Source organism: Cervus elaphus, chromosome 16 (genome assembly GCF_910594005.1).
Source record: "Cervus elaphus chromosome 16, mCerEla1.1, whole genome shotgun sequence".
In the NCBI taxonomy this organism is placed as follows: domain Eukaryota; kingdom Metazoa; phylum Chordata; class Mammalia; order Artiodactyla; family Cervidae; genus Cervus; species Cervus elaphus.
The window spans coordinates 41021951-41038329 of record NC_057830.1 but is presented as its reverse complement, the minus strand read 5'-3'; the positions used below and the strand labels follow the sequence as shown (position 1 = coordinate 41038329).

The 16379-nt window shown below is 50.9% G+C and overlaps 1 protein-coding gene across 6 annotated transcripts; it reads left to right on the top strand.

Annotated features, from left to right (window-relative positions):
• Window positions 1–88: 88 nt before the first annotated feature.
• On the top strand, window positions 89–15141 carry LOC122710285 (src substrate cortactin-like). 6 transcript variants are annotated; one of them, XM_043870448.1, is made up of 7 exons: window positions 89–694; window positions 3734–3830; window positions 5814–5901; window positions 6037–6110; window positions 7421–7550; window positions 9986–10092; window positions 14488–15141. In XM_043870448.1, exons 1-7 carry the CDS (start codon window positions 604–606, stop codon window positions 14522–14524), a joined length of 624 nt encoding a protein of 207 aa, XP_043726383.1. In that variant the 5' UTR covers window positions 89–603; the 3' UTR covers window positions 14525–15141. The 6 variants fall into 6 exon arrangements, with proteins under 6 accessions (XP_043726383.1, XP_043726384.1, XP_043726387.1 ...); XM_043870449.1 differs by lacking the exon at window positions 14488–15141 and adding an exon at window positions 12581–13321 and having other exon boundaries at window positions 91–694; XM_043870452.1 differs by having other exon boundaries at window positions 517–694; window positions 9982–10092.
• Window positions 15142–16379: the final 1238 nt, after the last annotated feature.

Here is a 16379-nt window from a genome sequence, read left to right as displayed (position 1 = left end):
CCGGGGGCTGAGAGAAGGGGACTGGGGGGCTGAGGGACGTGGATGGGCCGGGAACTGAGGGGACGGGACCAGGCCTGAGGGAAGTCCTGGGGAGGGGAATGAGGTTGGAGAAAGGGGGGCGGGCTGGGGGAACGGAAAGGGGCGGAGCCTGAGGGGTCAGGGTGCGCGGTCCTTAGGTGGCTGGGGCGGAGGGTCCGGGGTCTGAGGGGAGGATGCCCGGGCTCCTGAGAGGAAGGGGCCAGAGAGTTGAGGAGGGCGTCTAGGATAGGAGAGGAGCCCTCCAGGAGGGGTGCAGGACCCGGGGTTCGGGAGGAAGGGGTTGGGGAGAGGCCGGGCCCCAAGTGTTCGGGGAAGGGGGCCAAGGGCCCAGAGAGTACCGGGAAGAGCGGGGAGCCCCGGGGAGGGGGTCCAGAACCTGGAGGGTTAGGGGGAGGGGGCGGAGAGCCTAGAGGGTCTAGGGAAAGAGAGGAGCCCTCCGGGGAGGAGAGGGTCTGGTACTCCGGAGGTCAAGTGGTGGAGGGCCGAGGGGGAGGGGCCGGGGTCTCTCGAAGGCCGGGCGGGCGGCTCCCTCCCAGCTCCCTCCCAGCTCCCGGGCCCACAGCGATGGGGAGATATTGCAGCCTGGTCAGTGGAAAGGCAGCGACCAGCGCGGCGGCAGAGTGGAGCGGCTCTGGATTGGGAACAGCCCCTCAGGGTGCGGGCTGGGAGTCACCTGGAAGGGAGTCACTCTTGTGGCAGCTTGGTGCCCCTGCAGAGGGTCTGGGGCCAGAGGGACAGGGCTTCCTCTGCCTGGAATCTGTCCGCGTCTGGCCCGGGGGGGAGCGGGGGTGAGGAACGCACTTCCCGCTGGGCAGAGCTCCGAGGTGTCCCGGGCGAGCGCGCCCCGCTGGCTCTGCGGCGACCTGGCCCCCGAGCTCGCTAGGGGCTTAACCCGCCGGTGCCGACCGCGTGATTCGCCCCACCGCCCCGCTGGCCGGCGCTGGGCAGAGCCTGAAGGCGGTTGAGTCCGGGAGCTGGTTCTGGAGGCTGGCCCGCGCCTCTCTGTGTGGAAAGTGTTCCCAGACCCGAGATGGCAAGGGTGTGCGGGTTGTCTTTGATGCTCTGCTCCATACCCCCCTCAGTAACTGGCAGTGTGTCCCCCATGGCCTTTTCCTTGCAGCATTTTGAGAAACATACTGTGAAAACTTCACTTGCATGGAGTCCTTGGTGATTGTGATCTTTGGTCCGTGCAGTGCAGCAGGGGCTGGGCAAGCGCCTGGTTGAGAGAGAAAGTTAGGATCCCTGGGGTCTGCCCTGTGTTGCAGTGGGCTGCGCCGTCCTGGGGCCCTTGTCCATCAGAGGTCTCCTCTTTGACTGTGCAGGAGGCAGGGGTGCGAAGGGAGTCCTCTGGGCAATGGTGGTGTGGAGAGTGGGCCGTGTGAGACCTGTTTCCTCTGCTACACTGGAGAGGGTGGGCACGTGGACGGCTAACTCAGCGTTGGTGGTTTCATCACCTCAGAAACCTTATCATGTTCCCTCACCCCCACTAGGCAACCAGTAGTCTACTTTTTCTCGCTGTAGACTTACCAGATCTGGCCACTCATAGAAATGGGCCTGTATAATGTATGGTCTTCTGTGTCCGGCTTCTTCACTTAGCATAGGATTTGTAAAGCGTTGTCCGTGTTGTAGTGGATGTCAGTACTTAACTCCTTTTATCGTCAGATATTAGTAACATTCCATTGATTGGATAGACCACCTGCTGCATGTCTATCACTTCACAAGGATATTGGGTTCTTTTCACTTTGGGCTGTTGGGAGTGATGCTCTGTGAACAAGTTTTCTCAATACCTAAGAATGGAGTTGCTGGGATCTGTGGCACCTCTGTGTTTTAACCTTTGGAAGAACTGTCAGATTCTTTGATTTTCCATTTCCACCGCCAGCATAAGAGCCTTCTGCTTTCTGCACGCCTTCACCAAACTTGTTTTCTGTTTTTTGGACTATAGCCACCCTGGAACATGTGGAGTGGTGTCCTAAAAGTCGGGTTTGATTTGCATTCCCTTAATGGTTTGATACTGTCTTTTCAGAAGCTTATCACCCATTTGTATGTCTTTGGAGAAATGTCTGTTCAGATCCTTTCCCCATTTAAAAATGTGGTTATTTGTCCTTTTTATTATTGACTTGTAAGAGTTCTTTATATATTCTGGATAGATGATTTGAAAATAGTGTCTCATTCCATAAATAATGTTAACTTTGATGGGTGTCTTTTGAAGCCAAAAGTTTAAAATTTTGTCCAATTTGTTTTTTTCTGTTTTCACTTGTGCTTTTGGTGACGGCAAAGCATCTAAAGTCTGTTGTTGAATTCAAGGTGATGAAAATCTATGCTTATTTTTTTTTCTAAGAATTTAATAGTTTTAGTTCAGACACTTAGCTTTTTGATTCATTTTTTCCAGTTAATTTTTGTGTGTGGTGTGAGGTAGGGGTCCAGAGACATTATCTTTGGATTAAAAAAAAAAAAAGCCTTTAATTTTTCAAAGAGTTGTTTTTATGATTTTTTTAATTAAAAATATTGAGAGGGAATAGATTATTATAGATTTGAGCCTATCACTAGCTACCCTTGGCAAGATTTTCATAGATGCTGGATGATAACTGCAGTACTCAGAATGTACTAAGCAACCTACACAGGTTAGGATTTCTAAAGGCAGAATTGAGGAAGGCCAGCAGAGCATCTTCTGTCTGGTTGCTAGTGAATGCCAGGCCACACGTCAGCACAGACGGTGTATTCCTGTGACAAGTCTGGTCCTGGGAACAAGGGGATTCTATTCATGTGTAATGTCTAGCAGTGCGGTGTCTAGTCAGAGCTATCCTGTGGTTTTAGGGGAGAGGTGCTGAGCTGGTGGCTCGGAGAATTGGAGTGTTGGTCTTATGAAGTAACCGTACCTGTTCATTAGAGACGCAGCTTGCTTCTCTTTTGCGCCCCGAGTCACCATTCTTCACTTTCCGATAGCAGTCACTGCTCTGAGTTCTAGCCCAGTCATGTCACCATCCCTTTAGGGAGTGCTTCTCATACATACATCTATATGAAAGTGTGAGAATGGTAGTCAGTCAGTCATGTCCGAATCTGTGGCCTCATGGACTGTAGCCCGCGAGGCTCCTCTATCCATGGAAATTTGCCTGCAAAAATATTGGAGTGGGTTGCCATTCATTCTTCTGGGGACTCTTCCCCATCCAGGGCTTGAACCTGGGTCTCCCGCATTGCAGGCAGCTTCTTTACTGTCTGAGCCACCAGGGAAGCCATATATATATATATGTGTGTGTATATATATATACATACATACACACACACACACCCAGAGTAATAGAATTGTATCGCAGAATAAATTAGGATGAACCAGAAATGGAAAGCTCTCAGGATTTTAGCAAACAAAAATGTACACTAGCCATTGAAGCAATGATTTCTGTTTGCATTAAGAAGAAACTTCATACAGTTGTAAATCTTATGGAACTTCTTTATTTCCTGTAGTTTCTCACTGTGACTGAAAGTTAGTTGAAGTCTTTGGTTATTTCCTGTAGTTTCTCACTGTGGCTGAAAGTTAGTTGAAGTCTTTGGTTAGGGAAATACAAATTTCTTTACAAAACCTTGTTATGTTGGGGAGGATTTCAGAGGTATTCTAAAAGGATCTCAGCACACAAAGATTGGCCCAGGGTGCCTGTCAGCACATATCCTTCTGAGCTTTTTACTCTTAATCTTTTTACAGACAGAAACTCTCCCCAGTGCCTGGGAATTCTTCATTGGATTACTGCGTTTTCAGCAGCGTTTTCTGAGCGTCTCAAATCTGCACCTGGAGAAGAAAGGTTTGTGCACCGTGAGCGTGCTCATATGCTCCACTGGGCAGGCAGGGAAACCCCTTGGACAAGGAACGCGAGGGGTGTTTTCTCACTGGGTTTGCAGAGAGAGGGACGATAACTTTCTGGGAGGAAATTTTCTTGTTTGAAACATAAAGGCAATTTTGGTGTTGCCTGTGGTCTAGAAAGCAGAGGGGATTCCACAGGACTCTGGAGTGGAGGACTCGGGGCACCTCCCCCTGGGGCAGCCACCTGGCCCCTTCTTCCTGTTCCATGGGGGAGTGGGGAGCCTGTGGCCATGACGCGGGGGCGAACCGGCCAGTGCTCACCTGCCCACGAGTGAGGCTGCCTTCTGGAGAGACGGGTGGAGAGTGGGCCCAGCGACTTCTGTGACGCCAGCGTGGAGAAGCCACAGGCCAGGACGCGGCTTTCACCTTGTCCTTGGGTGGGGAGTGCATCTCGCTGGAGACCCTGTCCTTCTGCATGACCGACCGTCCCCTCACTGGCTGAGGAGACCACTAGGCAACCGGAGTCCTGTGGGTGGGCAGCCCCTTCTCAGGCCAGTGTGGTACCACGGGCAGTCTTGACTTGGGGAGGCAGAGGCTTAGGGCAGAGCATTTGGGTTTCAGGCAACTGTGTCTCCATGTGTGAACAGGCATGCTGGTTATGCCTGCCGGTGCTGAGCCGGTCTGTCGGTTCCCAAAGGTTGTGCCCAAAGCAGTTTGTGTCTGGGCGCTTCCTGCCTTGCTTCACCTAATCAGAGGGGAGCAAGGGTCCCGGTGGGACAGTGTCCAGGGGACTGCGTTGATCCTGCCCACCTGGTGGCACATGCTTCCCTGCCCAAGGGATGTGGCAGGAGTCCAATCTGGGAATCAGAGCTTTTCTCCTCGATCCATCCCCGCCACCATCTTGGACTTGTGGCCTATAGGAGCTGGGGCTCAGGTGGAGCTGCCTGGGGGACTCTCAGGCCTGCGAAGGGCTCCCGTCCTGTTTGGATCCACACAGAGCACAGAGCATGTGGCCCCACCAAGTGAGACTGGCAGTGTCCTCAGCTCAGAAACCAGGGTTGGGGCTTCTGGTTGCGTTCAAACAAGCCTTCAGTTTCTTCCTGGCCTGTGTGCAGTTTTATGAGTAGTTCTGAGGAGAATGAAACCATTCTTCATCGCTTTCTTTTGAAGTCCTGAAAGGCTAGATTTTGCCTTTGCAGTTATGCAAAGAGCAGCATGGTCCGGCTGCGAGGCTGTGTCATTGTTGTCTGAGCCAATAAATTCCCGTGTTTCAGGGGTCTGCTGAGGAGGCAGGGCGGCCTGCCTCGGGGCTGCCTGGCACAGAAGTTGGCATTCTCTGTGTCTGCGTTTCCCCAAGTAGATGGTAAAGCAGCCCTTGAATGATTTATTGACTTGTCAGAGTCTAAGTTAAGAAAATCATTGTAGGGTTTCCAGTAATTATTTTTAAGTCAAAATGGTGCTTTAAAAAAAAATTGTGATAAAATGCAGCAGACTTTTCCATTGGCGACAGCGCATTCCCAGTGTTGGACAACACTGTTGTCAGGAGACCTAGTCCGGGAGGTTCCCACTGAGTGAAGTAGCACTCGGGACTTTTTTTATTTTCCAGAAAATTTTGTCATTTGAGTTGTAGCTAGGAGTATTTCTTCTGTGTTTGTGCCCTGTGACTGCTCTCATGTTAGGTTTCTTTTGATCCTTCCGGTGTCACTCAGGCACGGGGATTATGAGTGACCTTTTTTTATTTTAATGGTTCTGGCATGTGGGAATCTAGTGCCTTGACCAGGGATTGAATCTGGGCCCGCAGCATTGGGAGCAAGGAGTCTTAGCTGCTGGACCCCCAGGGATGTCCCATGAGTGGCCCTCTTGAGCACATAGCTCCCTGCCCTCCCTGTGCTGTCCAGGGTTTTGGGGTTGTGGGCAGAGCATCTGTGTAGGTCTCTGGGCAGGGCTCTCCTGGCATCTGCGACCCTCAGTGCTGCTCTTCCAGATGTGGAAAGCCTCGGCCGGCCACACTGTGTCCATCACCCCGGACGACGGGGGAGCCAACACTTGGGAGGACTGCCCCCGATTTTGTGGTAGGAGCCGCCAGTCTGCCCACCTTTCCCGTCTCCTGAAGTGGATCCTCCCAGGTTTTTGGGTGGGTGCGTGGGTGGAGGGCTGTTTTACAATCCAGGATGTGGGGTGTCCTCATTCTTTCTTTTCCTTTTCAGAATGACGTAAGTGAAAAAGAGCAGAGATGGGGGGCCAAGGCCGTGCCATTATCTGGGCACCGGGAACACATCAAGTAAGAGACTTTCTCGATCTTTGTGTGAAAGTGACATTCTGAAATGTGAAGGGGTGAGGTGGGGCACGCTCCCCGCTGGTCAGCACGAGTGCCCTGCTTCTGTGGGCTGGCCCTGCTTCTGTGTTGTCTGGTCCCTTGTTTACACAGTAGATAAAAATGAGGTCTGACATGTATATACGTAAGTGTTTGTGTACGTGCGTGTGTAAAGATGTGCTCAGTGACTTTAAATCCTCATTGCCCGTGACTGCTGTACTTCTTACTCTCCAGTCTGGTTTTCAACCTTGTAGTTTTCATCGAGAAACACAGTCTCTTAAGCTGTTCTCTCTGCGGAGGGAGATTTCTAAAGCATGGGCTGTCTTTGAAGACCTGAGATCAAAAACACCCCCTGCTTAATGTGTATTATTTTGTTATAATGTGATTATTCTGTTGTTGTCAGTTGAATCCCGTGAGCTGAATCCTGAACTTCATGTTCTCATGAAGGTCGAGATAGGAGACTGCACGAAGCAAGGATTGTCCCTGACTTGGCCCGTCTTAACTCGCCACCTCCGGGGTAGCTTATTTTCTTGTAGGGAAGTGTAGATAGCCTTCATCCCCAGCACATCAGGGGCTTGGGAGGTGGCCAGTCCTGGTTGGTGTTCTAAGCCGTACGTCTGGGATTGCCATGCGGATGTGCAGTGAGGTGTCCTTCGGCTACCTTGGGTGAGAGCTGTCTGGCCTGCCCGGTTCTGGCTGCATCTTGTGATCTGTTCCGCTGCTCCTAGCGCTTAAAGTGAAAATAACTTTTACAGCTTAAGTTCTATAAGCCTCTCACTTCACCTTTGAATGGAAAGCCGGGCTGCTTCATGTTGAGAGAAACCATCTGAATATTCCACATCTCTTGGTTCCTGGCCTAGGGTCGTCCGGGTGCAAGCCTGTTGGCTTTGTCTCCCATTTGCCTCTGGTGACGTTTATCGAACTGACTCTCCCGGTTCATGTGTCTTGTGAACCCCGGGAGCTGTCCTCCACGTGGAGGAATGCTGTCCACGTCGTAGCCCCAGGTTCTGTAGGGGCTTGGAGATGCCTCATTGTGTGTGTTCAGGCTTGCTTTTGTCCCCATTAACCTGCTTCTGACTCTGAAAACTGCTGGAGTTGGGGGCAGCTGGAGGTGCAGTAAAGTGAACACAAGGGAGGCCGGGCTGGGGAGCCACCGGGGAATGACACCTCACAGATTGCAGAGATAACGTCCTTGTCGGTCCTTCCAGAAAGCACAGACGCATGTCTTGGCTGTCTATGTGACCGATTTGTTCGTCTTCCATCTCTTCCCTCCCAAGTATCCACAAGTTGCGGGAGAATGTGTTTCAAGAACACCAGACCCTCAGGGAGAAAGAGCTGGAAATGGGACCCAAAGCCTCTCCTGGCTACGGAGGGAAGTTTGGCGTGGAGCAGGACAGGATGGACAAGGTAAGGGCCGACCCACGTGGTGTCAGTCCTGGCATGCTTGACCTCGCCAGGGTCAGCAGGGTCATCTCTCAGCCCTCCCCTTCCGTTGAAAAGTTGGGAATCCACTTGTTGAGGACGAGTTGGCCAGAAGTAACTCTCTCTCAATTGACCTTAGCCGAGAAGGGCTGTGGTTTCTGGAAGCTCTCTTGCTGGGGAGGGAGGTGGTTTGGGAAGCCTGCAGCTGGAGATCAGGTCCTACCAGAGGCCAGCTCTGTGACCAGGACAGAGGCCCACAGCCAGACAGACTGCTGGAATGGGCGTCACGTGTAGTTCAGGCTTCAGCCTTTAGAGGTTCCCATCTGCAGCCCAGAGCCGAGTTTCAGCGCCTGGTTTCATGTCAAGGCTGGAAAGTCAGCCACCTAGCGTGCTGCTGTCCTTCGCACACTTGGTGACCTTCAGAGAGGACCCTGTCCTCCGGTGTCAAACCGTGGCCCACCAGACTGAGGACAGGCAGGTCTAAGTAGGTGGGACTGAAGCTGTTAACAGTGCAGCATCCTTTGCTGGTACTCAGAGAGGGGGCTGGATCAGCTGGGGGCTGTGTCCACCCTGCAGAGAGGACAATAGACTGGAGCAGGTGTGCTGCATCTGCAGTGAAGCGGGAGCGCATTTCCCAGGCTGGGTGACTTGAGATGTCTGCCTTTACTCTGTGCTGAGGTGTAAGCTGGGGTCAGATTCCTCTGTAATTCCACCCCATCTGCCTTGTGTCTGGATCGCCCTCAGCCCAGAATGACAGGGCTTGTCACACTGGTGAGCCAGCACCTGCTTGAGAGAGGGGTGCCTTTCATGACCAGCCCGTCATCCCTGCTTCCCACAGTGCTCTGCCTGGTGCTGACTATCTCAGAAATAGAGTCTCGTCAGTGTGAGACCAAGGCCAATCTGGGGGAGAAAGCTGTTTTGATCAGAAAGTTGGGAGAATCACTAAGCTTTCACTCTGGCCATATTTTTGGAACAGTTCTCTCTGACTTCTTGGTGATGAAGAGTCACGCTGGCGGATCCTTTGGGCATGCTGCTGCCTCCATGTTACCTTGCTGATGTTTTCTGGGTGAGACCCCTGAAGCTGCAAATGGGTGGTCTCTGCCACAAATTTTTGGAAGCCGCGGTGCTCCAGATTGGCAGTGCTCCAGATCGGCTATGGGCTGTGGTCATCGAATCCAGCCTGGGAGGGAGAGAAAGTAACAGCTCCAGACTGGAAAATAAATCCTGCTTTGCTCCCTGGCTGTGGAAGAACGCGCGCCCTGAGCTGCCTGCAGAGTTGTCAGAGGTGGTGGTGACCCTGTGGGGGTTGGACCCCAAACGCTGCCCCTGAAGTTCCGGATAAACAAGCAGGAGAGGAGTTGGTAGTGCGCCGTCAGGCCCCTCACTGTATTGAAGGAGGGGGCCAAGGTGGGGGTGAGTCCTTGGGGAGGAGCTAGGCTGGACGAGCCGCCTCCTCGCCCGGCATTGGGTCATGCGTCAGTCATCTGTCCTGCATCCTCAGTGTCCACAAAGAGGTCCGTGACCACTCTCCATTCTGCCGAGGGCGCCTGCTGCCTTACTCTGAGGGTCATGTCTGGGCGACTGGAGCGGCGCGGGGCCGCTCAGCATTCGGGGTGTAAATATTTTTAGCTTCCCGGCCACCACAGGGTCTCTGGTGGCTCCTGAACTAACTGTATTGTCTTGACAGGAAGTTAGACATAGATTTTCTGTAAAGGAACAATGTTCAGAAACATCTGTATGTTCTTTGTATGTTATTTACAAAGAACCTCAGTGCTGGATGTGGGCCATGGGCCATGGCTTGCTGACCACACAGCGGGAGCTCGGGGTGGACTGGTCGGTGTGCATGTGGCCTTGGGAGGTCACCAGACCCGCTTCCCTGACTGGGGGGTGGCGGGACGGTGGCAGGCCCCACTGCACACCTGGGCGGGCTGGGTGTGTGGCAGGTGTTGACACTGAACGTGCGGTGTGCCTGAAGCATGCCATCTGTATTGCAGTTTGTGCCCTGATTTCTGGGCCACGTGCTTTGACAGTGTCCCACCTGAAAAGGGTGATCACTGCCAGCAGTCTTCCTGGAAGTGGGCTTAGGAGTCGTTGGCAGGCTGCTGGCTCTGTGGTTCTGGTTGGGGCTGGCTTCCTGGTTCTTCACACCCAGGCACCTCAGAAGGCCCCCTGAGGCTGGGGTTCTTGGGAGACTTCTGGGGAGCCTGGTGTGGAGAGGGTTCAAACACCTGACTGGGGGGCCCCAGTGTTGTGATGCCCCATGGAGTTACCTCCCTCTGGGCCGGCTTCCACGTTGAGTGATTTTGTTTGCGTCACCCATGCCGACCAGAAGTGCAGGCTGCCTCAGGGTCGGGGGGCGGGTCCAGTGTGGCCATGCTGGTGGGTGTCTGATGCTTCACTTTTGCCCCTGTTTCAGTCAGCTGTCGGCCATGAGTATCAGTCAAAGCTCTCCAAGTGCTGCTTGCAGGTTGACTCCATCTGGGGGTTTGGAGGCGAGTGTGGTGTCCAGTTGGACAGAGTGGACCAGGTGAGTGAAGCGTTGTGAGCAGACAACAATCGGGGTAGTGGTTTCCCCTTGGGGGTCAGGAAGGGGGCTCCTGGGTGCTGGCCATGTGCAAGTGCTTCATTACCAAAAATGTATCGTGTGTGCCTGTCTCTGGCACGTGTGTGAAGCTCCCATGAGATGGTTTTAAGACATCAGGAGAGGACCGTGCTGGAACCCACCCCTGCTTCAAACTACCTCGGCTTTCTCACTGACCATGTAATCCCACCATGGAATTATCCGTGACATGGCTTCTGTCTACACGTGGTATCCTGTGTTGAGCTTGCCGCCAAACCCTACACAAGGGTGAGAGACCAACAGCAGGGCGGTTAGGACAGATGTCAGGCAGCTTCTGAGGTCTTCTCCTGCAGAGGTCTGTAGAAGAGCCTTGGTCAGAGACCTGCTTCTCAGGTACAACACCAGTCCCAGAAACCCAGACTCAGTCTTTATCAAGCAAAGGGTTGGCATACGTTTTAAGTAGGGTATCCAGTAAACGAAGAGGTCTGTGCTAGTGGGATCTTAGAGTGGAGAAAACTGTGCTAGAACCTTGAGTCCGTGAAAGAGAACAAGTTGACATGGATGAACTCACCACTCAGAGCCACCATAAGAAGTATATTAGTTAGCTTGCGCTGTGGAACAAACAAGCTCAGCACCTAGTGGCTTAAAATAATGTGTATTTATTATCTCAGGTTCTTTCAGTGGGGTCAGAAATTCAGAAATGGCTTAGCTGTGCAATTCTGGCTTGGGAGTCCCTTGTGAGGTTATCGTCAAGATGTCATGTAGGGCTGCAGGTATCTGAAGGTTGTTCTGGGACTGGAAGATCAGCCTGCAAGATAGCACACTCACAGGGCTGTTGGCGGAGCCTCAGCTCCTCACCACATGGACCTCTCCTCAGGCTGCTTGAGTGTCCTCACAGCATGGCAGCTGGCTTCACCCAGGGCAGGAAGTGCGAGAGAGAGTGAGGAAGAGTCTGAAATGCCTCTGATGGCCCACTTTTCAGTAGTTACATGCTGTCATTTCTGCCTTATTCTATTCACTAGAAACGAGTCAGTAAGCTCGGTCCATACTTAAGGAGCAGGAAATTGGGTTCCCTTCTGAGCAGAGGAATACCCCAAAACTTGAGGACATAACTTAAAACCACCACAACAAAACTCCAGGGACAGCAGTATTCTGGGAGCTTCTTTCGGCTTAGACCTTATGACCAACTACGGGATGGTACCAACTGTTGCTAGCCCTCTCCCCCCTCCCCAGTCAGAAAGTGGCCTCAGCTGGCTGTGTCTACAGGGCCTAAGACTTCCGGGTGTCTGCCACCGTGTCCTCACTCTGGAGATCACACTCATTCTCTTCTAAGCATCTCACACCTGGAACCCGGCATCCTGGGCAACCCAGCGACCACACCCCATCCTCTCCGACAGGTCAACTCCAGCACCAGTTTTTAAATATTTATTTGGGCACGCTGAGTCTTAGCTGCATCGTGCTGGATCTTTTAGTCACAGCATGTGGGATCTTTAGTCGTGGCACGTGGGATCTAATTTCCCGAGCAGGGATCAAACCCAGGCCCTCTGCATTGGGAGCATGGGGTCTTAGCCACTGGAGCATCAGGGAAATCCCAGTAGCATCATTTTTTGAAGCAATAAGACAAAATGAGGCTTTGATTTTATAAAGTCTCAGCCAATTCTGATCAAGAGTGCCTGGTCACATTTGCTGAGTTTTTGGCAACTCGGCAGCATGTCAAAAAATTGGGCCCAATCACACGTATAGGCTCATTCTATGATTTCCAGGACACAACAGTAAACATCAGTTCATGTTCAAGAGGCCAAAAGAGAACAGCCTTTCTGTGGTTATCTACTGTTGCACAGTGAACCACCCAGAACTTAGTGGCTGCAAACAGCCACCCATTATCTCTCATCAGGCTGTGGGTCGGGGGCTGACTGGGGCTAGATGTGTGGTCGATCTCCAGTGGGGACAGTCCTGCATCCACAGTCAGCTGGTGGGTCAGCTGAGCTTGGCTGCTCAAGGGTAGCCATGGTTCATGATGGACAAGCTGGCTGCTGGCAGGGATGATGATGGGAGTCCTGTCCTCCAGCAGGCTGGCCTGGGATTGTTCACAGGGAAGTGGCCAGAGAGCAGTGCTCTCAAGGCCCTGTGAGGCTTGTCACTTTGCCTGTTTCTATTGGCCAAGCCAAGTCACAAGGCCAGCCCAGAAGCTGCAGAAATACGCTGTGTCTCTTGACGGGAAATGTTGCAAAGTAGCGTGGCAAAGGGGGCAGCTACAGGCCAGGGCAGGAGAATCATGGCCTCCTACATTCCACCCCAGGTGTGGTCTTCTTGACTTGATGCTGAAGAAGAGATTGGATAGAACTCAACATCTTCCCACTGTTGTTATTATTGTTCTATTGCTAAGTCGTTCTTACTCTTTGCAACCCCATGAACTGCAGCACCCCAGGCTTCCCTGTTCTTCACTATCTCCTAGAATTTGCTCATGTCCATGGAGTCTGTGATGCCACCTGACCACCTCATCCTCTGTTGCCCACTTCATTTGGATAGAACTGAACATCTTCCCACTAAAAAACTCTTTAAAAACCAAAAAGGACAGCTTTGAAACAGAGTTGGAAACATCTATTTCAAGCCAAGGGCCAAAATCACACTGAATAGTGATGTGTCACAAGTGGTCTCATTAAAGTCAGGGACAAGTCAAGGATGCTGTGATCACCTCTGTTAATTATCAATGCTCTGAAAGTTCTAGAATGTGCTATCGAACAAGAAAATTCAATAATAATTGTGATAGCTGAAAGAGGGAAATAAATTAGCCAGTGATTGAAGATGATATAATGGCCTACCTGAAAAACACAAAAGTATCAGCTGAAACATGGTAATAATAGAACAGCTCTGTCAGGGAGTCAGATGGTAACAACTCTCCAGAGTTATTGTTGGCAAAAGAATCAGTGTGTAATTCCTGGAAATTGCAGTGGAGAAAGGATGCAATCAGAAAGAGCAAGGTTGTGGGGGGAATAGAGATACCCTATGATTAAACTTAAGAGGAATAAGATACCAATCTGCACAAAAATGTAAAGTTCTACTGAGGAACGAAGGATGGAAGGAAGGGATCAGGGGAGGGAGGAAGGAAGTTTGTATAGATGGATGGATGGATGGATAAATGAACAGATGGATGATGGATGGATAAATGAACAGATGGATGATGGATGGATAAATGAACAGATGGATGGATTAATGCGTGGATGGATGGAAGGGTGGTGAGACAGGTAGATGGATGGATGCGTGGTTGGATAGATGCATGGACAGATGGTGGTTGGATAGATGGATGGATTGATACACAGATGGATGGATGGATGGGTGGATGAATGGATTAATGAGTAGATAATAATAGATGGATGGACAGATGACTGACTGACTGGATGGATGGGTGGATGGATGGATGGATGAATTAGTGAGTGGATGGATGGATGGATGGATTTGTGAGTAGATGGATGGATGAACAGATGGCTGGCTGGCTGGCTAGGTGGATGAACAGAGGATGGAATGAATAATGTTTACATATGTTTACACTCCAATTCTAGAAACATATTCTAGGAAATTAAGTAGGAGCTGGGCGATGATTGTTTTCTCCAGAACAGTGACAAGTGTTTGGAAACGGCCTAAGTGCTCATCAGTGAGGGGTGAGGTGCAATCTGTGGACACCCCACAAGGAACAGCCCTTCCCCTCCTTCCTGCCACCTTCAGCAGCCGCCGCCCCAGGACTGACTCGTCTGTGTGTGTTTCCAGTTTACCCGCACTAATGCTACAGGTGATTATACAGCGTCCAGAATACGACAAAGACATTTTGAACTCGATGCGATCTTTAATCTGTTTAAAGTTGTTGTATGGCCCCTAAGGTATTTTATTACAGACTTTTTAATTAGTGAAAAATTCATGAATACCATAGAGAAAATGTTTTAAAATTTAATGTTTCTTATATTTATGTAAACTTATGACTTTATTTATATACTGACTTTTTCTTGTATAGCCAGGCTATAAATATCCTTTCAGATCAATTCATGTTCTGATACGTGATTTTAGTCTTCCAAATGAATGTACTGTAATGCTTGTCTGTATAAATCCTATGAACAAATATAGGGCTTTTGTAAATGATGCATTTATTGTAATTATTCTTGTTTAATTTTTAAATGATAAACCATGAGAGAAGGGGTTTTCCTGCAATTGTAAAATCATCATGACACGGTGTGCATTATCCTTCCAGAATGTAACCGAGCTCTCCAACACTCACCCTGAAATGAGCGAACTTACTTTCAACCAATTGTTCTATTTTAACGACTGACCTAAACTGTACTTTTTCTAGCAAGAAATGCTTTTTCTCTGCAGAGTGAAGCGATTTAAAAGTACTGGGTGTTTAATGTGAGCTTCTAGTGAAGTCTGGGCTGAAAGCATGAGTAGAAGACGACTATGACAATCTCTCCCGTGACCTGGTCTCTGAGGACCCGGGTCCCTCTCTCCGCTGAGACTCTTCGGGGACCAATCGCGATGCCCTGCACCCGCTGCAGAGCTGGTGCGCTGGACGGTGAAGGAGCCACGTCCCACAGACAGCGTAGAGCAGCTCTAACAAAGGCCTTAGTTTTCTTATGTAAAGCATCTTTTTATCTGTAAACATGTTTAAAGAATGGACCTAGGCGTACATTTGTAGATTTTGATGACATAGCCATTTTGGATTGTATAAGCAGCAAATGTAACTTTTACTCTTTCAGGAGCACATTAAAAAAGCCAGCAAGAGATGCGTTCAGATCACAGTGCGTCATTTATTATGCAGTGATATCTCAGTAGACAGAGACGGCACGTCTCTTTACATGTGGGTTCCACCTTTAATTTACTTGTACAATTCATTGTTACCATTCTGTTTTTCTACTAATCTTTGGTGAACTTCCTGAATATGTGACGAAGTACGTACAGTCTACTTTTGAGCTATTTTTATCACAGTATTATTTATTGCTTTCTTTCAATAAAGTACTGAAGGAAAATTTCCCACTGCCAATAGAGTGTGCCGAGGGTAAGCTGTACTCTGAGAACAGACCAGAGCTGGTAATGGGAGCCCGTGTCATCGGACATTGTTAAGAGAAACGGATGGATACAATGGAAAGGCTAGAAGGCGGAAGCATAGATGTCCCCAAAGGACGACCGACCTGGTATTCATGCTCTTGGCTCTGGAGACAAGAGGCTCCATCACTTCAGCATCTGCGGGGACAGGGCCCCTCTGCTGCGGAGGCGTGGGCAGCGGGCCGAGGATGGGAACAAAGTGCGGGTGTCAAGCCTCACCGTGGATCCCAGGGCGGGGTGGCCGAGGGCAACCCTGATGCGGACCCGAATGATGCACTAGGGAGTGTGCGTGTGCATGCCTGTGTGTGGGAGCTTTTTATGTTATTTTAGTCAACAGTCTTTATTATTCATATATCCATAGAAACAAGAATGTAGCAAGGGGAGGTGGGCGGGAGATTCAAGAGGGAGGAGACATACGTTCATCTATGGCTAATTCATATTGATGTATGGCAGAAATCAGATACTGCACAGCAATTATGCTTCAGAAAAAAAGAACACAGCAAGGTGGTCAGGAAAGTATGAAAAAAAGCTTTCTCACAGAGATTTATAATCACAACTCTGTATATCTGGGAGCAGGCTGCCCACCATCATCAGGACTTCCCCCCAGCATCAGACCTTCCCCCCCAGCATCAGGCCCTAGTCCAGCATCAGACCTTCCCACAGCATAAGACCCTACCCCAGCATCACACCCTGTCTCAGCATCAAGCCTTGTCCAGCATCAGACCCTACCCAGCATCAGACCTTCCCCCAGCATCACACCCTCCTCCAGAGTCAGACCCTCCCCCAGCATCAGGCCCTATTCCAGCATCAGACCTTCCCCCAGGATCAGACCCTGCCCCAGCATCACACCCTGGCTCAGCATCAGGCCTTGTCCAGCATCAGACCCTACCCAGCATCAGACCTTCCCCCAGCATCAGACCTTCCCCCAGCATCAGACCCTCCCCCAGCATCAGGCCCTAGTCCAGCATCAGACCCTTCCCCAGCATCAGATCTTACCCCAGCATCACACCCTCCTCCAGAGTCAGACCCTCCCCCAGCATCAGGCCCTAGTCCAGCATCAGACCCTCCCCCAGCATCAGATCCTAGTCCAGAGTCAGGCCCTCCCCCAGCATCAGACCCTCCCCCTGAATCAGACCCTCCCCCAGCATCAGGCACTCCTCCAGCAT

Bases quoted from the DNA above. Each gene is read 5' to 3' on its own strand.
- LOC122710285 (XM_043928036.1), top strand. From the start codon at position 604: ATGGGGAGATATTGCAGCCTGGTCAGTGGAAAGGCAGCGACCAGCGCG. The intron at 6,111-7,420 runs GTAAGAGACTTT...TTCCCTCCCAAG, and splicing joins GGGCACCGGGAACACATCAA to TATCCACAAGTTGCGGGAGA. The intron at 10,093-12,580 runs GTGAGTGAAGCG...ACTATCTCCTAG, and splicing joins AGTTGGACAGAGTGGACCAG to AATTTGCTCATGTCCATGGA.